This window comes from Lepidothrix coronata, unplaced genomic scaffold (genome assembly GCF_001604755.1).
Source record: "Lepidothrix coronata isolate B3197 unplaced genomic scaffold, Lepidothrix_coronata-1.0 Scaffold70, whole genome shotgun sequence".
Classification (NCBI taxonomy): domain Eukaryota; kingdom Metazoa; phylum Chordata; class Aves; order Passeriformes; family Pipridae; genus Lepidothrix; species Lepidothrix coronata.
The window spans coordinates 4,407,801-4,431,341 of NW_016690250.1; the positions used below are offsets into that span (position 1 = coordinate 4,407,801).

Below are 23,541 nucleotides of genomic sequence, written 5' to 3' on the forward strand. Positions count from 1 at the left end.
AGGCTGAATGGGGCTTTAAGTAACTTGGTCTAGTGGAAGATGTCTCTGCCCATGGCAGCAGGGTTGGAACTAGGTGATCTTTGAAGTCCCTTCCAACTCAAACCATTCTTTAATTGTATGATATATTTGTGCATAAGGAAAAGAAACAACATTAAGACCATCTCTATAACCATACCAAAAAAATGAGAGCTGATTATATCATCAGCTCTTGCATTGCTTAGCAGGTCGAGCTTACTACAGTTTTCAGAGGACACTGCTTTCCTCTGCTTCTCTCTGTTATTTTTTATACTAATGAGGGAATCTAATGCTCATGGAATGACACCACTGGCAGTGGTAAGATCCAGGAATAGCATGGGCAGGTGCTGTAACACAAGTTTCTCCCACAGCTCTGCCAATCAACCCCAAGCCTGACTCATCTTCTCTCAGTATTGTATTTTCCTGAAGCAGAGAATAACGACTGTGACAAACTGTATAGTGTCAAGTTCCGCTTGGAATGAGAATGACTATAGACAAATTTTCCCTATCAATGCCTCATAACTTGAAATCAGTGCTGTAAGGGCTTGAAGATGCGAGTGAAAGACTGAAAAAGAAAACAAACTCAGGAAAATTACTTCACCTAGAAAACTTCCTGCAAAAGAAATCGGAAGAAATTCATCCCAGCCCCAAGATGAGAAATATCCTTTTAAAGACTTGTCCTTCTTTCATTTCTGCAACAATATCTAAATGGCAGCTGCTTTTAAATCAAACTAAGTTGTAAAAGCAAGTTGCATTATTAAATTCCATCTTTCTTCTGCAAGAGCTAATCCAAAGTCCATCTGTCAATAGCAACATCTATTTTTGGTTCATCTCAAACTATTTTAAGGACAGTACTAGAAGGTATTCAAAGAATGGCAAAAGGAGCCAAACAACAATTTTGTTGCTGCAATTTTAACACTTATAAGCCTACATATCAGCCTAGAAGTAGGTGAGCTGTGAGCCAGACCAGAAGACTCTTTATCCATGATTAAGTGTCACTGTGAGGTGCTAATATGGAGAGGCATATAAGAACTTAGTTGGCAACTTTGTAAGGATAAAATAAAGGCTTTTTATTTAAAACAACAGTTGAGTTAATGCAGTAAACACCTTAGAGCAAGTGCTGTTTTTAAGTCCTTGCAAAAGTATTTCTTCCTTCTGTAAAACCCACCCCAGGCTATTTCCTGAAAAAGTCTGTCATTATGATAGATGGAAGTAAGCAGGGAAGCAAAAACAAATCTCAAGAAGTGCTTGGCAGCAGAAAAGTTATTAATGCAACTTAATGTATCATTCAACAAGACTAGCCAGGATAAATTTTTGATGTGTGGCAAGCATTTTAATCAGTTTGACTTTTTCATGAAGGTCACAGAGTCTTTCAAGGTAAGGGCATATGTACAAGCTACAGCACAGTTAGGCTATGTACTTGCAGGGAGTCATATAGAGCCAACAACTTACAGGCATGCTCTTACCCTGGTTGTGTCAAGTATATTGAAACAGCTCTCCCTTCAGTGCAAGGTAAGGTGGGTAATTTGTTCTTCCTTTGGGCTGTCAAAGTGTAAGATCTTAAACTTAGGTACAACACTGCAGCTGCTCTACCACAAATTTTCTTAGTGTAGTAATTTTTATCACTGGTCCACCCCTGCACTGTACAACATCTGTGTAATAAATCTTTGAAAAGCAAAAGACAGGCATTGTGGCATTTTCCAATTGCCATTAATTCAGGTTTCATATACATGACACCTTACATTTCAGTTCAAATCTTGACTCAGTTATATTCAAAGACTGCTAAAGAACAACAACTCATTAAAGTTCCGTGTATGTTACATAGCAAAGCTAGAAAGATTGCTAGTATTAGTAGGTATTTCTTCAGGTATATGAGAATAAAGGAAGAACCTTGGCAGGATACCTGCCTTTCATTAAGGACACGGATCAGGACAGATTTTTCTTTACTACTTAGTAATTCTGACAGAAATTAAAACTATTCAATAAATTCTGCAGCACTGTTCATTCTCCTATAGTCATCAGTTTTTGCCTACTCTCAGTATACTTCTTGTATTCCTAATTTTGAGGTTTTGTCACAATTCCCTGCAATGTTGCCCAGGTTTTGGAATGGCTGTGCAAAGGTTTCATCTAGGCTGATAGCCATTTATACACTGCTTCGATAAGCTTCCATCTCCCCTTCCCTCCTCCAAGCAGAAGTACCATCAAGGCTCTAAGTGGGACTCCACAAATGGAAATGAGGACTGCAGTCTGGCTGAAGTGTGTAGCACTGACAGGCTGAGTTACCACAACAGTGACCATGCAGTCTCAGTCCTGGCTCTTACAAATAGTCTTTTTCACAGTTCAGCTGAGATTTCTCCATGTATTTGAATGAAAGCTATCAGAAACTAATTTCCAAGATGTTGCCATATCGAGATAATTTGTTGGTAAAAGGCAAAACTGGATGATTGGTGAGCCAAGAGTACTCCTTAGAAGCACTGATCCCAGTGTAACTACACAGGTCACGTTTCCCTAGAGCTGGAACTGAGCAGAAGTAAGTAAGGAGAAAACCAGAATCAGTGATACTGACTTCCATGCTATTACAGCCTAGCATTGAAGCTCTGCCAGTGCTTTGCAAACTGAAGGTTTACCAGGCCATAGCAACAGCATGCTTCCTCCTTGAATTATTTGTATTACTGCTCTACTTTACCTTAATTTAGCATGTAATTGATTTAAATATAAAACGAGATTTTGTTTTTTTGGACATTTATTTTATAAAATTATATTTACTAAAAAAATACATTATTTCTAATTCACAGCAACATCTTCTATACCCTTTCTAATTACATGGGTATTTGTGTTCCATTATTATACTTTTGGGTTTGATGGCAGTATTATAATTGCAGCAAGTTCTTTCCTAAAGAGAATGCAGTTTTCTTTCTTTTATTCAGCTTACTATGCCCTGAAGTTATCCTGCAAAGTCCATTTATGAATTTAAGTGAAGCAGTAAAAACACATTTTCTGCCCTGTGCATGTGCCAGAGGTAAAATTAAAAGTAAGATATTAAGAAAAATATCTAATCTCCTTTCAAAGACTCCAAGCCATGCTGTCACATTGCTGCTCATCTTCTACGTAATTTCACTTTTTTCCAGGCTAAGTTTATTTAAATTCCACTTTTGGCACTAGATCCTGTTATACCTTTGTCTATAGAAGAAAAAGCTTCTATTCTACTCTTACTCTTCAGATGAAAAATCCTACATAGAAAATAATGAATCTACCTTCCCATATTTTTTCTATAAATTTTAGATATTAAATATGTTAAGCATCACAATATAATGACTGTTTTTCTAGATCCCTAATTATTTTGGTTGAGTCACCATCCCTGGAGGTTTTTAAAAGACATGCAGATGGGGCACTTAGGGGCACGATTTAGTGATGGAGTTGGCAATCTTAGGTTTATGGTTGGACTCCATGATCTTAAAAGGTCATCAAGTCCAGCCTTTGACTGATCATCACCTTGTCAATTAGACCATAGCACTAAGTGCCACATCCAGTCGTTTCTTGAACACTTCCAGGAATGCTGAACTCTATCACCTCCCTGGGCAGCCTGTTCCAATGCTTGACAATCCTTTCCATGAAGAAATTCTTCCTGAATAACAGTAAAAATTCTTAGACATTTATAATAACTGCTTCATGGAGTTTTATATTAGAAATTATAATTACATATATGTATGTATTTTAAACTCCTTTCATCTTTTGCTCCTTGTTCTAGTCCTCCCAGCACTGTAAACAAAGGGTCTAATCCTGTTCTTAGGATAACCAAAGTGAGTTGCTCCATGTCTAACTGCACTGATGCATTAATGAACAAAATGCTATGGCACTCCTTGGTAAGGTGAACAGAATGGGAAATTCTTACATAACATGAATTAATATGATTTTTGTTCACATCACTAGATATTTTCTTACTTTCTGTCCTAGTAAGACCTTTCATAGTTCTATGGCAGATTTTATATTTGATACAAGTTAAAAATTAATCAATGCATTTCCTTCTTTCTTCTCAGTTTCTTCCTGAGGTCTTAATAGCGATCCACAGCATGAACTTGTGGCAAAAATTATCACTATTTTTATACAAGAGTGGTGAAGACTGAAGTGTTTTATCTATTGTTGTCACTTCCCACGATGGGCCACGGAATACTGTGGAAGTGCTGAGAAGACAACAGGTTATTCCAAGTTTCCTCTATTTTTCCACTGCCTTTTAAATCTTATCCTATCACTTGCCTATGGGAGCCATATCAAGTTGTCCTGATGGAAGAGATACATAAACATGAAAAGAATACCGTAACATGCAAAAAAAATTAAAGAACATATTGCCTCCTAATATAAGATGATGGGAGTACTGAGTCTGTCCTGGTTACTTGCAGTGGCATCTTTCAGTTTCTCTGTCAAGACTTGGTGGGATTCCTTCAGCATGCACATAGACCTGAATTCAGGAGCTAATCAGAGCCCTCTCACTCACAGTCAAGCACAAATTTAAACTCTTGCATAAGTGATTAGAGCAAGACAGCAGGGTTCATGTTTATTACCTGAACTGTCTGATAAACCGAAGGATCAAATCCTTTCACTGTCACCTCTCGGAAAACTCTTGGCTCCAGTTCCTCTTTGGTCAGATCACAGTGATATATAATACCTAAAATACAAAATACAGTGCAAGTTTATCAATTTAGTATATATCCACCATTAAAAGGATGCCAGTTTACACACTGTGACACAGTAATGAATGAATGGTAAAGGTAACTTGGCAAGGTGAAAAACAGTAGCTTCTGACATTTTTTCATTTATTATATAATTTAACACATTTGAGTACGTGCCATACAGTGCGACTATCATGTTTGCACACTGGTTAACATACTACAAAACCCTAATATTCATGGCTACACTAGAGATACATATGATCCATAAACAAACTTGATTGCTAATTATTCTATGTTTTTCTCCTTTACAGCAAGCTGGTCCCTGCAAAATTAGAAACATATATTAGGGAAAATAATACTAAAAGTTAAGGCAACAAGTATTCTACTAGGATCCTCAAGGTAATAAAACTAACCAATGTGGACAGGACTTGACTGAAATAATGCCATATTGTATTGTGTACATTTTAGATACTTTCAGGAAACCAGATGTAATTAATACAAAGGTTACAGTTATAAAAATTTATACTGAAACATGAAATGATGAGGAAACATATCTGATACAAGGGAATTGCCTCATTAAATCGCTTTTATAGACTGTGGAAGATCAGGAAGTTACAGATTGGCAAAGAATACAGATATAAATCAACATTTCTAATAACTGATAAAGGCTTTTTCTATAATGGTGAATTAATAGGAGACTAAAAGTAGGACTACCCTAATCTGCTGGGATTTTTTTTTTTTCATTTATCACAAAATGACTAGCAAACCTAATCAGGGTGACAGATGCAAACAAGCATTAAAGCAGTGTTTCCCTTAAAGATTAGGATCCAGAAAATGATGTGAAAGAGCAATGTAAAGCACTGGAGGCAGTAACAGGCAGAGCAGCCAACTGACATAAATGCAGCTGCCCAAGCTGGATAAGGTACTGGCAAATATTACACACAGAGCAGGCAGAATAGCTGAATCTTAGTAAACCACATGATGAAGTATAAGCACAGTCACAGACTGCATTTCAGGAGCCAATCAGCCTAATGTTACAGTAACGTGAAATTCAGCCCCTGGTACTGAATCTTTTCTTCTATTTTTAGTGTCACAGCAGTTATATCAAGAAACATTGTAATATTGGGGCCTGCGTTCTTTTTCAGTGTTCTAAATAAATAAAAATACCAGAGTGGTCACCTAAATGTCTGATTGGAGTGGACAGCAGGGATAACCATATTTTTCAGGGAATAACGAAAATTATTTTTATGGTATCAACATCTATGGTTTTAGAACTACTTTATTCATTATTTCATATATATGTTTACTATTACTTTTGCTGTAAGTATTAAACACCAGTATGTTAATTTGTTTCTCATTAGAAAAAAAAAATTGTACAAGTGCAAATTGTATTGATTTCTAACAGTAAAGTAGAAAGATCTAGGTTAATCAAGGATCAGCCCCATACCCTTTGTCAGACTATTCCAGTGATTGGGTGAATGGAGGTTGCATGCAAATTAAAAAATATCCATACACCTTCCTAAAAATTACCTCTCTGCTCTGCTTTCCTCACCCGTTCCTTATTCCCATACAGTCTGCCTCCATTTCTTACCTTCCATTTTAATTCTAGGTTCCAGGTCACTCTGCCCCAGTTAACAGAGCTATGCCATGGCGAATTCTTTGTAGATGCTAAGCAAACGAATCAAAAGGAGAAAAAAATTCTGCCTAAGCAACCAGCAGGCAGTGAGAGCAGCCATTGCTGACTGGTTGGCAAGCCATGGGCTCAAACAGATCTCCGGGCTCTTCCCCTACGCGTTTAGCAGCCACAGAGACTCTACTGGCTCAGCTGAAATGAACAGTGGAGGTTTGTAAGACTGGCCCATGAGGCAGGACATGAGCAAGTGAACTATCTGCACCATCAAGCTGGATGAAGTCAGAAGTAAATGCTAGAGTGTCAAGCTACTATCCAGCTGCAATGATCTGAATGTTGTTTAAAAGACGAACTGAAAACATAAGGTACCTTATTCCTGGTTATGTAAACAGTAAGATAACAGGAAATTAATCACACTTCTTGTAGAGAAGCAAGATTCAGGATGGGAACAGTTCCAGGCATGGAGAAAAGCATACAGCAATTGGCAGGACTTTCATATGGACTTTACTGTTATTATGTGGTTTCATTGTATTCATGCTACACAGTGCACAACTGCACATGCCCAGGCTTCCTCCTCCCCCTTTTGCCTGTGCCCTATTCTGATTTGCTCCCCCGTTTGCCTGTCTGATAGCCCACCCTATGTTCTGCCCCCTTTCCCTGGCGGGACGGTTAAGAATCGGGCGCACACCTGAATAAACAACTCTGCTTGCACCCTTCCTTGTGTCCTGTCCCCCCTTCGGACCACGACAACTTCTTATCTGCTAAGAAAGATAATTTTGATAATTTCACATGATCCTTTCTAGCAAAACCAGCAAACCTATCAAAACTGCAATATGGCCATTTTGAAATGTAATGTTGCTGTGCTCTAACTGAAACAGAGCAAAAATATATGTCAGATACTATAAGAACGTTTTTGATTATCTTATGATTCCCAACCTTGGAAGAAGATAAAGATCCTGAAGCCTATCTCCCCCTCCATATTTGAATCCTGTCTTTTATTAGCTATTGAAGAAGAGGAATTAAAAAGAGTGAACAGCAAACACATTTTCTTGTCATATACTAGCTAGACTATTGCGTAGAAACTCCCTTCCTATGCAGAATTCTAGAACATTTATTGGTGTGCCACATATGCATTACATAATGCTTTGGACATCTCCGGCTTTGCAGGATTGTAGAAGACAGATTTCTACAGCAATCCAACAACAGCAAGTGCTGTAAGGACACATAGTAAGGTTGCTCTAATGAGCTATGCATAAATGAATCACTAAACTTTCAGAGAAAGAATTTCTGTGACTTTTATTAATGTTCTTTAAAATTTTGATAAAAATCACATTAAATACATTAACAATCGTCTTCAACAGCATTTGTCAACTTATATCTTGCTGTATAAAGCAAGAATTGTGAGAATGCTACAATTTCATCTCCACTACAAGTCTGTCTTGACTAATTTCTTAACGCAGGCCTCTAAAATACTAGTAGGCATATTATTTAGGCTTGATGGATGAAGGACTGGTACGTTTTGAAATGCACAACCACTGCTTACACTACATGGGGAAGGGTGAAGCAGTTTTATCTGCATCTTAAACATACCAAATAACAACTAAACAACAGAAAAAGAGACAGATGTTGTTCACAGGAAAAAGAAAAACAATATGAAAGAAAAAAGTCTTACCTGGAGACAAAAAGGAAGTAAACTGATAGAATATTTCAGTGTCCTTCTTTCGGCCACTATATCCCACAATACTGCCAACCTCTAGGGGGAAAGTCTTGAGATGTGCACCAGTGGCGAGGTCATGAAGTTGCAGGATATTCTTCACGTCGTGCAGATAGCACAAAACTAGCAAATTGGACCTCACACAATCAACCCATTCTGCACAATTAAAAAATGTAAGAAAGCAAACAATCAGAACTCTTAAATCTTTGTAAGTCACCTGCCTTCTGAAACAAAAAAGTGAACCCAAAATCAAGTCTGACATTCTCTAGAAATGCACTAACCATGCCACTTGTAGCTAATTTATGCAGACATAGGAATAAAGAATTGTCTAATCAATATGCTTATGCATTTGGGATGTTTATAGATCAAAATTGCTCTTAAATATCACATATTTCAATGCAAAACCCAAGCAAAACATTTATCTTTTCCAGCAATACTTACAGAAATTCATGAAAATCAAAACAATCATTATGATTTATACTCAAACTAAACTAATGAAAAAAGACATGTGATCCTATATTGCATTGAAGTACAGAACCTAAAGGTTACTATTTGTCTTGGTTTTACTGCTTAAGTAATCAGGAGGCTATTCTTGTAAGTAAGCTCTACTGGGTGTAAGAAAAGGGCTATTCTGGAGTGATATTCTCAACAGGCCATTAAAAATACCCCACATGCTAATTCAAGGAGCTAATGTTGCTAAACATCATTCTTGAGACTGTAAAATAGGAGGAGGAGGATGCAGCACGGTGAATACAATCCACCAAAAGGACCCAGAAACAAATAACTGCAGAGGTTCATTGCCTTTATGCCTCTCCTGGCAGTCCTGGGCTTCTGCAGACCTGCCCACTTTGTCTGTGCAGCTGTGCAGGAATGAGAGCTTCTGCTTCACAGAAGACAGTAGAACTGTCACATTCTGAGTTTGTTCCTCAGAATAGTTACTAGAGATATGTGAACTTTTTCTTCACAGCATGCTAATTTTTTTAATTACAATAAAAAATCTGGGCTGGTAATTTCTAAAAAAAATCTCTGTAGTCCTACTGACCATCTCACTTCAATCTCTATCTTTGTATCCTTCAGAGCTCTGACTCAGCCAGAATATATCACGTAACATAGTCACTCCTGTCTCCTGTGCCGCTGGTTTTACTCTTTAGTGACAAATCTGTTTACTCATGCAAACAAGAAAAAGACTAAAACCTCTCAATCTCACTCAGTATTTCTGTCATATAAGAAACTACTTTGCAACAAAAGTATTTCAACTTCTCCTTAACTCACAAATCAAATACAAACAAGAAAAAAGACAAAAAAAGTTAAAAGTTAAGAAAAAGCATACTGAAGAAGGTAATGAGGGCATTTTTTTTTTGTTTGTAGGACTAGGTAAGGAGCTGATTCTTATTCTCTTTCAACTACGTATGTGCAACTTCTTCCCTGACAAGTCAGACTGGAACTCTAAATCATGGGCAAGGTACCAGCACTGGACAATGTCTTTTCTTATCTGCTGGAAGCAAAAAATGAGGACATGGAACCAAATGAGAAAACTCCCAAGCGTGTAAGCCTATGAGTACTCTGAAAAACACCATAGGGTTAACTGAGCACACAAGCTTCCTGATGGCTGAGATGAGCATGAAAGATTACTAACATCCATGCATTCTTGTCATTCAGGATCAAGGATCTCATGGTGCTCATTCTGACTTTCCCTCCTGTCTTCACTACAGTGCCAAAAGATAAACTTCAGTTGCAGTAACTCCCCTCCCTATCTCTTAACCATTTATGAATTAGCTAGCAGGTATGAAGGTTAAAGGTATGAAGAAAAATACCATTTTTCACTTGGGAGTGCACATTCTAGCTGAGGGAAGGGAAGCATTCTACACGCACTGAGTTTAGGTGTGCAGATGTGTAGGTACAGTGAGGTACAGGGAGCAATTGCTAGCTTTGCCTCTGCTTGTTAAATGGTGAATTGAGATTCAAGGAACTGATCAAGATCACACTCACATCTATGACACGTTCATGAACTTGTTTTATTTCTTACTCAGGAGATCTATGCTGCTTTTCTTTACATTGTCACAAGTAAAGGGCTAGATACTAACTGCTACTCTCAAGTTGCCCTGCTCTACCAGTATTGGGCATTTTGCAGGGGCGGGGAGATGGGGGCTGTCACAGTTCTCAAAATTAATCCTTTAACCTTCTAAAACCAGTAGGTTTATCCTACGTCTTAGGTTGCAGTGTCTATAATGATCAGTCTGCATTTACAGTTTCAAAGCTGCCTTTCAACCAATTCAGCACACCTACTTGAAGCTATGTGGTCACTTAAAGCATAAGTTCAGTGCTAGATGTGAATGTCTCTTATGGTTTTATTTTAGACTCTCTGAAAATGAGAAATAACTCTTTATAAACAAACTCCAAAGGGGAGGAAATGAGTCTCATCACACTACAATATGTTCTGAGACGCCCTCTTCAATTTCATTTTAAAATAGCTGTCATTCTTTCTTCCCCTCAGCTTACAGAGTAGAGATCTAAATTTACCTCAACTCTGTGTGAAATTCATGCTGACAGTTGTAAAATGAGGTGTGTGTACAACCCCTTTGCGGTAATGTGCTTGGTTTTTTCCCAGTATTTCCCAAATTATCTCCTTTATAAACAGTTCTTGAAAAAAAAAGGTCAAAGATAATAAAAAGTCTATCTTAATATGTTGAAGAAACTAAATGACATTCACACCACCTTGTAGGCATGTGTATTTCTTGGTTAAATTATATTAGCTATAGAATCTTCCGAAGAATGCATTATGATACTTTGTAGAACATTTCTTTATGCCATTGATGGACACTGGCAGGGATTCATAATTCTTAATCCTGAATTTATTATTTGTAGATAAACCTATTTCTATATGTGCAAGTGCAGCTTTGATGAAATTTAATTTAAGTTAACACATAGAAATGAAGCAGGCTATGGCTTTCAGGCAGATCACAACAGAGCAGGAAACTTAAACCAAGGATCAATATATCCAAGTAAAACATATTTGTGAGCTATGGCATCACTAACTATAATGTTTATAAAGAAATACTGATACAGCTAAACTACATCTTGTTAAGGAGTCACTCCTACACATATGCACAACTGGATAAGTAGCAATACTCATTTACCCTTGGAACCACTGCTGTCCTAGCTTTTGCAGAAGGTGTTCATCACATTGTCATCTCTGGATCACACAAAATCAAATTCACTTGACTACACGGTTTTCAAGACAATGAATTATTAACTGTCTTTGCTATAATTATGTCTTCCTTAACAAATCTTAGAATGATTCGAAAAGGATGACATGGAGACTGGCTTGCTTACTGGTTTCATCAAGTGAAGGAGTGGGTTTTTTTTATTTATTCAGGACTACAGCTTCCTGAAAGTGAGAAAACTCCTATACCTTGGTGCTAAGGACACAGTAATTCTTTGTCCACCACAAAGAAGCAACCGAACAATTCAAACTTACTTTCCTGTAAGATCTGCTACAAATCTACTAAGATCTACTTAAAACTCATCTTCTTATGGAGACACTTTCATTTGTTAGTTAATCCAATTCCTTTATATACCACTCCAAAAAGCTAGAGAGAGAAGTGGACGTTTGACTACCTCCTCTGGCTTCACATTCAAATACAGTAGAAGACTAATGACACACAACAGACTTCTGAAAGTCACTCTGATGGTTTTATATGATAGATTATGTTTGCTTTCAAGTGTTTAAGAGCTGAATGCCTGTTGGTTTGTTTTAGTGAGGAAAGACAGATGTTACTGTAAATATGCATATCAAATCATATACACAAAGAGAATTCTACTCATTCTACAAAGCAACTCTTCACTAGAAAAGTGGCAAACATGAAGGAGTTTGTATAAAAAATTATTAATAAAAAAGGAGTGTATTTTTTAATAACTAATATTGGTCAGATAAATCGAATTGTACCTTGTACTGTATGGAGAACAAACTACATAAATGTACACTAAGCATCTGTCAAAAAACAGCTCAGAAGAGGTTTTTCTGCATTATCTGAAACTAATTTTAGCTTTCATAGAACTTTCTGCAAAATGACAGCATTAAAAAAATGCCTTTTTTTAATTGTATCAAAACCAAAGATTTATGCTTTGAACTTGCTTTTACACTTAAGAGACCTCCACACCCTTCAACTTTCCTGAGGCTTTTTTTTGAAGTATTGTTTACTCCTCTTATTCCAGGAACAACAAAAAATCCTGTCTCAAATTCTGTTCAAAGTGTGCTACACTACTGCCAGATTTGCTCTTTTCCTTCTTTCTGCTTACAAAGTCCCTCTTGCTGTAATCCCTGACTGTCTAGTAAACATTTATTACACTGACATAAAGCAGGAAAATACTTTCCCCTCATTTCCTACAAACACACAATTAAACCAAGGACAGATGAAGCAACTTCACTATGGCCACACAGGATGTAAGAGAGAGAGAAGGAGAGAGAGATTGATTCTGGCAGCCAGAAGGGCCAACTGTGTCTTGGGGGGCATCAGGCAAAGCATCACCAGCCGGTTGAGGGAGGGGATTGTCCCGCTGTGCTCTGCACTGCTGCAGCCTCACCTTTAATATTGTGTGCAGTTTTGGGCACCACGATATAAGAAAGATATTAAGCTGTTAGAGAGTGCCCAAAGGAGGGCAATGAAGATGACGAAGGGCCTTGAGGGGAAGCTGTATGAGGAGTGGCTGAGATCACTTGGTCTGCTCAGCCTAGAGAAGAGGAGACTGAGGGGAGACCTCGTTGCAGTTACAACTTCCTCGTGAGCGGAAGAGGAGGAGCAGGCACTGATCTCTTCTCTGTGGTGACCAGTGACAGGACCCAAGGGAATGGCCTGAAGTTGTGTCAGGGGAGGTTTAGACTGGATATTAGGAAAAGGTTCTTCTCCCAGAGAGTGGCTGGGTACTTGAACAGGCTCCCCAGGGAAGTGGTTACCAAGCCTGACAGAGTTCAAGAAGCATTTGGATAATACTCTCGGGGTCATGGTGTGACTCTTGGGAATGCTACTGTGCAGGGCTAAGGATTGGACTCAATGATCCTTTGGGTCCCTTCCAACTCAGCATATTCTGTGATTCTAAATGTCTTGTATCTCAGGAAACCTTTTAATTGCAAATCCTATACAAAGTTTAAACATAGGAAAAAATTAAGAAGGCCTGTAAAAGATCATTCAATAGACTAATTACTGAATTAATTTGAAAAAAGCAGAATAGGAATTCTTTAACTTGACTTGAACTCTTACCTAGAACATCTTTTTCATGTTCAGGGACGAGAACTTTCCATTTGGATTCCTCTGGATCACTGAAGTCAATGTTGATTAACTGGTAATTTGGAGAATGGCGGTTTGTCTTGAAAGTGAACACTGTTCCTTCATTGGTGACATACTCATACTCAGCCTCAAAGTTATCTATCAGTTTCACCCAGTGAAGAATTCCTGAAAGATAAAACATCGAATATAAATTCTTCTGAAACAAAACATTTTAACACCGGAGGGCAAGGCCTTCCTGACAATTGTTGTAGGCTCTTTCTTGAACAACAGCAGTGACCAGAAGCAGTACAGCTATGGAAAGGCCAAAATGTCTACTAAGCATTAAGAACTTCCCAAGAATTCTCCAGATTGATAGGCTGCGGTGGAAAAATGCCAGTTCATGGACATGTTAACATAACTGGTTTTGAGGAATTTCTAAGGAAATACATGCAGAATACTGACAGGATTATGGCTAGTGTTTTACCAGCTTTCCTAAGGGGCTGTTGGAAAGCTCAGATGTTTGCTACAGAAGTGCTTCTACCACACTGAATGCCGTGAAGTCAACGCCTTTGAGCACATCGGGTTCTTGTCAACGGAACTCACAAGTCCCCACTTCTACAGACTTCTTAGAATGAGGAGTCACAGCTGAGTCAAAAGGCTGCACTAAGCTTTCAAGCTCCATTTTATTTCAAATAGCTTTTCTAAAATTATTATATAATTATAAAGAAATGTTGCTGGGTTGTTTTTTTCTTTCTGGAAAAAAAAACAACTTTGAATGGAAAGTTTTCCATTCTTCCTAAAAGCCCAGAACTTCCCACAGAATAGAAATTATGCTATTTGAATGAGTACAATAAACTTCACATAAGGAATTTCCCTTTCAACTCAAGAAACAACATTCCTGAAATGTTGTTCGGCAGAAGCTTGTCACCACCTATAAGGACAACCACAGTTAGCTAAAATGTTAACATCTGGGTATTTCAAGAACGAAACTGCATTCTCCTTATCAACCTTCTAGAATATCACACTCAGGAACAGAAGTGGAGTTCTCTCAAACATGAATTGCCTCAGTTTCAGACTGTGATACAGAGTGAATAGTATTGACTCAACCGGTAGTTGGGATTTTAAGACTTCACTACTTTTTATTCACATTTTATTGTTTTGTAATAGGTCAAAAGGCTAGTAGAAAGGAAAAGCAGCAGGACTAGATAAGATATGCAATATACTTGTTATATCCACAACACAGCCTATCATCCAAACTTTCTGTTATAAGTATCAAAAATTAGCTGTGCTGAAAAATCAAAACCCTTACTGATATATGATATCTTAAATTGATCAACTCCTGTTGATATGTACTTATATCTTAAAATAACATTTGGTGCACTCTCTGCCTCTTTCCCAAAACTAAAGGTTGGGTCTTTGCTTTTAAGTATAAACAAATAAACTGTTTATAAATCTGTTTGTAAAACTCTATAACTCAATGTTTGCATCAATAAAAAGCATTTCAGCTTATTTTATAATATTAAAAGCTGAGCAGAATAATGAGAGTAGATCACAGCTGAGCTATAACTACTGGAAGTTTAAAAAAAGGAAAGAATAATTGAGGAAGCAGTATGAGTAAGGTCATTTTAAACCCATTAGATGTAATAACAGAGTATAATTAGGCCCAGTACATTCATAAAGTTCTTAATTGCCATTTTGGTTTAAGAAAAACTTCCCTGTCTCTTCATGCAAAGTGATAGATTAGCCAATTAAATTCTACTTTGTATACTGCTGTAATATAAACTTAGTATCCTGTCTCTGAATGAATACATTGCCTGTTAAACCTTGATTTTTGCTGTGAGGTCCAAAGTTTTGATTTGATCTTGAAGAAAAATCCTGCTAACTCACTCCAGTTCCTGTGAGTTCTACAGAGAAAACCTTCTTTGATGCCTAGTAAAACAAAGAAAATCCAACTACAGTGAACTCTAATAAACACCAGTGAAACTGTTTTAAGATCCCAAGTCGCACGCACAAACATTTTAGTAAATAAAAACACTAACTGCAGTGTAACACCATAACAATATTGGAACATTTGTATTTTAGTATCTAATAGAATGAAACCATCCTACTAAAGAACAAGACTTCATAAAAAGCAATCACCAGACTGTTGAAAAAATCCACTTTTTTAATGCTAAATGTTCACAATAGTTGTAGTCTCCTTAAGTGCAACAGGACTTGGATTCCATGAAGAAAAAGGACAATAATGTGATATTAGGGATTTACATTGCTTCCTTGCAAGTCATTCATCCACTCTCAAATGAACAGGTAGTAAAAAAGCAAGAGGGTTGATGTTCTACAGGGGTACGCTTAGTTGTTATTATACAAAAATAAAAATAATTCATCTTATTAAAGTGGATGTGATATAGTCCTTAGAAGACAAATATTGCAGATTAATTACCTCTAAACCACTGTCTCACTGAAGTGGTTAAATAAGCCAGTACCTAATCTAAGATCGGAGACAGTAAAGAGGCACCTACAGGGAGCTGAAAGAGACAATTACATCAGGTACATTACTGTACAGAGTATGTGCTGTAGTTTTCCAGTGAGAGGAAGAAACCCTTTGCAATGACACAGATATCAGATGTAAGAGGATGCTTCTTTATGGCCAGTTCCAGGTGACCTAGTTGCGGCTGTGACTGAAAGGGATATTCTAGCATTGCCTTAGATTCTCTTGCTTAGCTCTCTCTTTTGGGCTAGGAATAACAACCTGGTGACAAACACAGCCAGTTCACTGGTCACTAATATGGCTGAAAACTGATGGGGACACACACATCATTTATCCCCAGGTTATTCCAGTGGCAGCATAAGGAAGGGGCAGGCCCATGCAGCTCACTACTATGGCTCTGCCCCCCTGTCAAGCACCCTCAGTAACAAAAAGAACAGTATATCTATAACTTATGACTTCAAGAAATGCTCAAAAAACAAGGTGAAGGATGGGCACTCAGTTCATTCTTTGTTAAAAGAAAGGAGGGGAGGGAGGAATTGAAGAACTAGATCTTGATAAGACATTTACAGGTTTAACCAGTAGCCCATGAGAACATGAATCTTTGAGGAGAGTCACTGAGAAGTGGCATTTGTAGTCCAGGCTGTTCTTAACACCTGGACCACTCAAGTTTAATCCATATAAGGTTACAATGAGATAGATTTATTATATATAAGAAAAGCATGACAGTTTACTGTATGCTGCCCCTATAACCTAATCCCTTCCCCTGCCAGCCCTTACATTAAAACACATTGCTGAAAACATACAGATATACAGATGGTTTTGCCTCTATACCTTATACCAGCCAGTTATCCATCATCAAATAATTGCAGTAGAAGAGGAACTGCAGGTAGAAGACCTATAATCTTTATTCAGTGGACAATAAAGCCATACCACACAACAGAAAATCATAATCTTACAGAGCTAGCCCTTCTGCAAAGGACAAAAGAAACATTCAGTGAATAGATAGAATTTTTTTTAAAAAAATTTTGGATCCACAGAAGATCAAAAGGGAAATTGTATCAGTAAGCATAATGGAATAAGCCCTTGATCTTGTACTGGTCTCTGAACATAGTAAAAGATTCACTGGTTTGCTGAGAGCTCTGTGTGATGAAGCAAGTCTGTAAGTGAATGATGACAGCTACAGGAGAAGGAGAAGCTGATGTGAACAAACTGATAACAGCATGAATGATCACAGAGTCTGTTACCAACGGTCTTTAGACAGAAAGGATAAAGCAGCTGAGAGTCACTGATCATCATTTCACAAAATGTTCTCAATACTTCCTTCCATATTTCATGTTTCATGGAAAGGCCAAACAATCAATTCACGGCAAATAACCTCTTGACTGTGCTTGCTGGAGAGACAGGGCTTAGTAATCAAGTAGGGCTATCTGATGTTGTGAAAAAAAGTTTTGAAAAGGCAAACATTGGCATTTGGCTTTTTTCATATACTCTAGCAGTCAAAATAATCAGGTAAAGATATAAATGTTCATCTCCATAAATTTATATTCCATTCTGACTTGTCATTTTTATTTTTTGCAAGACAGTTTTTCTGGAAATCAGTTTGTGCTGAGAATGCTCAGAAAATGAATGAAGAGGTTTGGCTCATAACAATAGGAAGGCTTTCTAACTAAAAAAGCCATACCACATTTCATTGTGGTACCTGCATTAAGCAGATAAACTTCTACTCAAGGAAAGATCCTGATTTTTCAACTCTTAGATTTTCATAGAATCATAAAGTGATTTGTGTTGGAAGGGATCTTAAAGGTTGTCTAGTTCCAACGTTCCTACCATGGACAGGGACACCTACCAGATCAAGTTGCTCAAAGCCCCATCCAACCTGGACTCGAACACCTCCAGGGATGGGGCATCCACAATCTCTCTAGGCAACCTATTATAGTGTTTCACCACCCTCACAGTAAGGAATTTCTTCCTAATATCTAATTTAAACCTGCTCTGTTTCAGTTTAAGGCCATTCCCCCTTGTCCCATCACACGTGCCCCTGCAAAAAGTCCCTCTCCATCTCTCTTGCAGGCCCCCTTTAGGTACTGGAAGGCCGCGACTAGGTCACCCTGGAGCTGTCTCTTCTCCAGACTGAACAGCCCCAGCTCCACTCCAGTTGTACAAGTCATCCCTGCTAGTGGATTATTATTTTTTTCTCAGTCTCAGGAAAGTGGATTAAAGCCACTCTTTTTCTCATAATTTCTGCTTTTTATGTTTCTCACTAAAGAAACGGCTCTTAAACACCAAATTTTATTTTCTTAAAGAATCCTCTGCATCCTTTAGAGATTCCATTTTCCAGTACTAACTAATCTACATAGCCTATAGTATACTTAAAAAGCCTTAAAATTTATAATACACATGTGTGTATATATATAGACACGTTAAGTTTGCTATAGCAGAGAGATATCTTTTGCACTTGGGTTGTCAATTACTAACCGAAAAATTCTTTCACTTGCTAGAGGTCTATTCCATCTCTGCAGACCTTAATCACAGGATACATAAAGCCTTCCATCACAGGGGAAAAAATCCCCAGCACAAATCTCATGGTGTAATTTAAATTTTGTCTAGTAGTAACATCTCCTTTTAGTATTCTCCCATTTGCATTTTCTCTTTTCCTTTCCTAGATTTATCCTATACAGCTTAACAGGCAGTGTTCAACTGCTACATGTCACTGGGCCACAATTCACTCTCACTGTATTTCTCATCACATCAGAGAGCTGCATATTTTCATTGCTGAATACTGGCTCACTAAAGCAAGTTAGATCTATCAGACTTATTCAAGATATGTACACTCAAAGGCTTCCAAATTTCAAGTATTCTCTACAAGAGGATATTTTGAAAACTGGGCATTTACTTTGGAGTTTGTCACAGTACTAATCCAAACTAGTTTTTACGTTCGATAGAAGACAGATAATCTCATGGTACACAGCATGCTTCAAATTGAAAGAGACTGTTTCAGGGCCCTCATGGTACATTCATAACATATTCTGGGAAGTGAATGGCAAAGCAAAGCCCTTCGCTCAGACATCTACTTCCACATCAGAATCTAACTTCTTTTTAAATCATGCAATACTCAGCTTGCTCTCAAGCTTTTGGTCTGAGTCAGGCAACTGTGTGAAAGAACTCAGGGTTTTTTTTCCCTTCTTTCTTCTTCAAAGCCACAAATGTTTAATTAAGTGTCTCACTCTGGTCTCCAAAGGGCAAGAGAGATTTTCAAACAATTTGGACTCTCTTTGAAAGCCAGATCTCTTTATCTCTTGGGACCTGACTTCACTTACGAAGGTCTGAAGGGGGGAAGACTGGAGAGGCGATATTAAGATGTCTCTGAAAGGAACGCAAGTTCATTGGGTTTGTATTGAAAGGGTTCTCAGTACCACTCAAGTTGCAGATAATGGATGACAGCTACTCAATGAGCATGCAAAGTTAATGTATTTGCCATCTAAAAATAAATAAATGGAAACAGGCATTATTTATTCCTTTGAGTTAAATAAGTTCGGACATGTCAACCAAAGATTAATCCAGAAAAAACAAATCAAGCACTTTTATGGGCAGACATTTCTCGATCAGCTTCAAGGTTTCTATTTTACCTCCATTGGGATAATCACTCAAAAGACAGGACAAGAGAATATGCTTTGTTTTGAGAGAGTTATAGCTTATGTCCTCAGGTAGAAGAACATAGCAACAAAAGAACAGGCATCAAAGGTAACCTCTCTCTCACACCACACTTCTCTAATATACACAAAGAAAAGCACAAATACCTAATCTAAAAAATAACTTCATTATGAATACTATTTATAAATGTAATGTCCAGTTAGACAGTGGCAGCATGAAGATCTCCTTGCTCAAATTAACAGCAAGCTATTTAATTTCATAGAATCATAGAATAGTTTGGGTTGAAAGGACCTTTGAAGGTCACCCAGTCTGACCTCCTTGCAATGAGCAGGGACATCTTCAACTAGATGAAAAGCCCCATGCAACCTGAACTTGAATGTTTCCAGGGATAGGGCATCTATTACCTCTCTGGGCAACCTTAGTGTTTTATCACACTCATTGTAAAAAACTTCTTCCTTATATCTAATCTAAACCTACTCTTTTTTAGTTTAAAACCATTACCGCTGGCAACTGGCTCTGCTAAAAAGTTTGTCCCCGTCTTTCTTATAGGCTTCCTTTAAGTACTGAGAGTCAGCAGTCTCCCTGAAGCCTTCTCCTCTCCAGGCATGTCTAGTTCTGGGCTCCTCAGTACAAGAAACACAAGGAGCTACTGGAGAGGGTCCAGCAGAGGGCCACAAAGATGATGAGGGGTCTGAAGCCAATTCCTTAACCAATGAACAGTCCACTCATGAAATCCATATCTGTCCAATTTAGAGAGAAGGATGTTGTAGGGGACAATGTCAAAGGCCTTACAGAAATTCAGACAGATGACATATGCAGCTCTTTTTTTGTTGCTAATTTTATTTATTTTTATTACTAATAATTTGGTTCCAATTAAAAAAATACACTGAAAGCAAAACTCTTTGGAATTGCCATTTAAAGGATATGAAACATTTTTCTTAAAGACTATTGTTGAGGCTTTCACATATGTTTCAAGACAACTGATTTTTTTCTCCCCATTTGTTAGGGACTAGGATATAATGGCCTTGTTTTGATGTTGACTTTTGAAACTTTTTTTTTTAAAGTTACTTCAATCACAAAAAGTCTTTCAAAAAAGGAAGAGTTTTCTCCCACCACATTCCACTTTATAGCTGATGTCTACTGTCTCCTCAGTATCCCTTGTTTATTTTCATTACAAAGGTTTTGATTCATTTTTTCAGGCTACCCAGCACATAGTGACTCAGCCCTTTGATGTAACTGTATATAGCACTGTTCGTTGCTTATTTATTTATTTTTAAGAGAGCCTGATAAATTGCAAGGCTAAACTCAGACACAAAAGGCCAAAGAATCCTATTTTCAACAGGAACTGGACAAACATTACCTTTTCTTTTCCACCTGCCCTCAAGTCACGTACATGCTTTCTTCAGTGAGGGGGAAAAAAAGAACAACCTTCTAAACAAAGAAGCAAAATAGAAATTCTTGAGGCTGACAGTCCTGCTCTCAAATTCCTTCTTGCAACCTCTCTCTACCAGTCTAGTACAAAGCAGTTCCAGCTGACAATGACTAAGCAACCAGCAAGCTGTGAACTTCTGTTTGCTCAATTTTTATCTCATCTTTCCAAGGCAGTGGTTCTCATATATTTTACACTAGCTTCTATGTGTCCTCCTACTACCTCACACTGTTCCCATCACACACAAACTACCAATCTCCAAGCAGCCCGGCACCCAAGCATAAAAGCCCCTACCACTGTCCTCTCTCCACAAAGCCCTTGTACCTCCTGCTTAGACGAACCTGCGTTTAGTCTCCCTTCCAGGTCAACAACTCAGGCTGTGCTTTCCAATTAGCCAACCCTTTCAACTTTTTGCATTCCAGAGTCACAGCAGCCTTTCACAGTTTCTATGTTCCCAGAGGTTATAACAAGAGCTACCTCTTTTGCTCCTCACACTGCCTTATATCCCTTCTTTTCCCCCTCTATTCTCACGCTTCAGCTCCCCCCAAGAGAGCAAAGTGGGGCTCTGCCCAGGGCTCTGCGTCAGTGACTCATAAAACAGTTCTGTGGTGCTCACAAGAGGATCCCGATTTCTTTATTAGGCTTCATAGTGGCTACCATAACACAAAATAAAGAAAAAGGTCAATATTAAGGACAACTTCAGCAAGACCAACAGGCTATGTTATGCTGGTTTAAGTTCATAGCCAAGGGTGATTAAACAGCTTTCATTTGTCTCTTGTTCCACACCAACAGATTGGTGCTAAATTCTTTCTTCGCTGCACCAAACCACATATTCAAAAGAATAAACAGTAAAGCCTGACAATCTAATAGAAAAGAAACAAACTCATTTCTCAAGAAAAGGGAAGAACAAAATTATTATCAGGCACAGAAACAGGAAGAGACATGCTACAGAAAAAAAAAAACTGGTTTTGGTTTTTTTGAAGTCATTGGTTGGTTGGGGGGTTTTGTGGGATTTTTTTGGCAAGGTGCACAACAAGGTTGCTTATATATAATCGCTTGATTACTGTGTATCCAGTTGTTTGGCTACTATGAGACATTTTCAGATATCCCAAAAACAGTTAAGCAAAGTGATTAATGAGAGAATTTTCTTGTTTGACTGGTTCAACATACAAGCAAACCTGAGTGCTGTCTGTGTTCTGGAAGGCAAGTTTGGTAAAATAGTTACTAAAAATCGTGCCTTATAGTGCTCAGATACTGGGTAAATATGTGTGTTTTTTTAAAGAAATACTTAGTATTTGATCACTTTTAAATGTTTGTTACAAGAGTCAAGGGTTGAAAAGCCTACCAGCAGTTTGGCAAGATAAGCAGGGAAATCTGGAGCCCTGAATGAGGGATAACCTTCTGTACATGAACCTACAGTGCTGTCCTTCCTGACCCAACACACAGCTACTGAAATTTCATAAAGCAAAATTAAACTGTGTGAGTTGGTTCAGTGGCTGACAAAGAGTGGTCAAATCCCAACAAGAATCCCATAATTTTAATTTTGCCTGATCTTTCTAAAAAGCTCACCCCACAAGCAACCAAAGCAGCAAGCATGAAGGGAAGAGTTCCCATATCCACAGCTACCTGAAGCAGAGTACAGCAAGTGAGTTACCCCAAGAGCAGCCCTCTTGTTTTCTCCCAGTGATGTCTCCTCACTATTGCCTTACCACAATACTGTGAATTATGACCACAGATATCCAGTCTTGAGAAATGGAATATTTGTAAAGCACCAATATCAGATAATAAAAGCTTTTTTTAAAAAGTGGGTTTAGTTAAGTTAGCTGTAAACACAAAACTCCAATTGGTAAACCTAGTCACTTCTAACACAAAGAGTTTTGTCTTAAAAACTACACCACAAACTGGCTTTACCTGGTGGGATTCACGAGAGGCCCGGGGTAGTAGAAAAGCAGGGGAAAGTTATCCCCCAAACCTCTTACCTTTTCAGACTAATTTAAAATTCCCATTTAAAAAAAAAAGCTATTATGTATTTGTCATAGGTTACTTATCACGGTGATTTTCTATTCTAAAAAGGACCATTCTTGGCACAAATAGCTCACAATGGCTCACTTGAAAACCTAGCAAACAACCTGAACATTTGAAGAGGAAAATGACTCAGTCTGTATACAGCAGAAACATTGTGAAAGGGGGAAGGGAAGCACTCTGGGAAGCAGAAAAGATGTTCAGATGCTCCCTGTACTATTCATGGAAAGAAACAGAAACAGTAGTGTAGATTACCTTCTGGGGAATACAATTTGACAAGAATTATTACAGAAGATTGCACTGCAAGTTCAATTAATCTATAGCTCTTGACAAAAATATCATGAGTAATCATATACAGTAAAGGGGGAAGTCCTATCTGACACACTTAATTTTTCAAATGTAGAAATAAACAAGTCGAACTCTTTTAAGTTTCCTAAACATTTAGAAATAGTCTACTCTCATTTATTAGATGTGATTTCCATTCAGAGACAAGGTAATTTCCTGCTAAACACAGGACAAGTTAACTACCATTAGTCCATAGCCTGAGAAATACATCAAGAATCAATAAAGGCACAGAACACATCTGCCCTCAGTACAGCAGATCTAGTCAATGTAATGCTTGCATAGAGTCTTTAATGATATCATTATCACCTCACTTATTTAA

General features: G+C 37.9%; 1 protein-coding gene across 1 annotated transcript in view; it reads right to left on the minus strand.

Moving 5' to 3' along the window:
• The window catches only part of PREP (prolyl endopeptidase), a 92,369-nt gene that overhangs the window by 34,872 nt on the left and 33,956 nt on the right, over window positions 1–23,541 (minus strand). Inside the window, exons 8-10 of the mRNA XM_017818716.1 lie at window positions 13,285–13,476; window positions 7,985–8,182; window positions 4,575–4,678 (exon numbers count right to left, since the gene is read on the minus strand). Coding sequence (XP_017674205.1) covers window positions 4,575–4,678; window positions 7,985–8,182; window positions 13,285–13,476 — 494 coding nt within the window. The remainder of the gene's footprint in view (window positions 1–4,574; window positions 4,679–7,984; window positions 8,183–13,284; window positions 13,477–23,541) is intronic.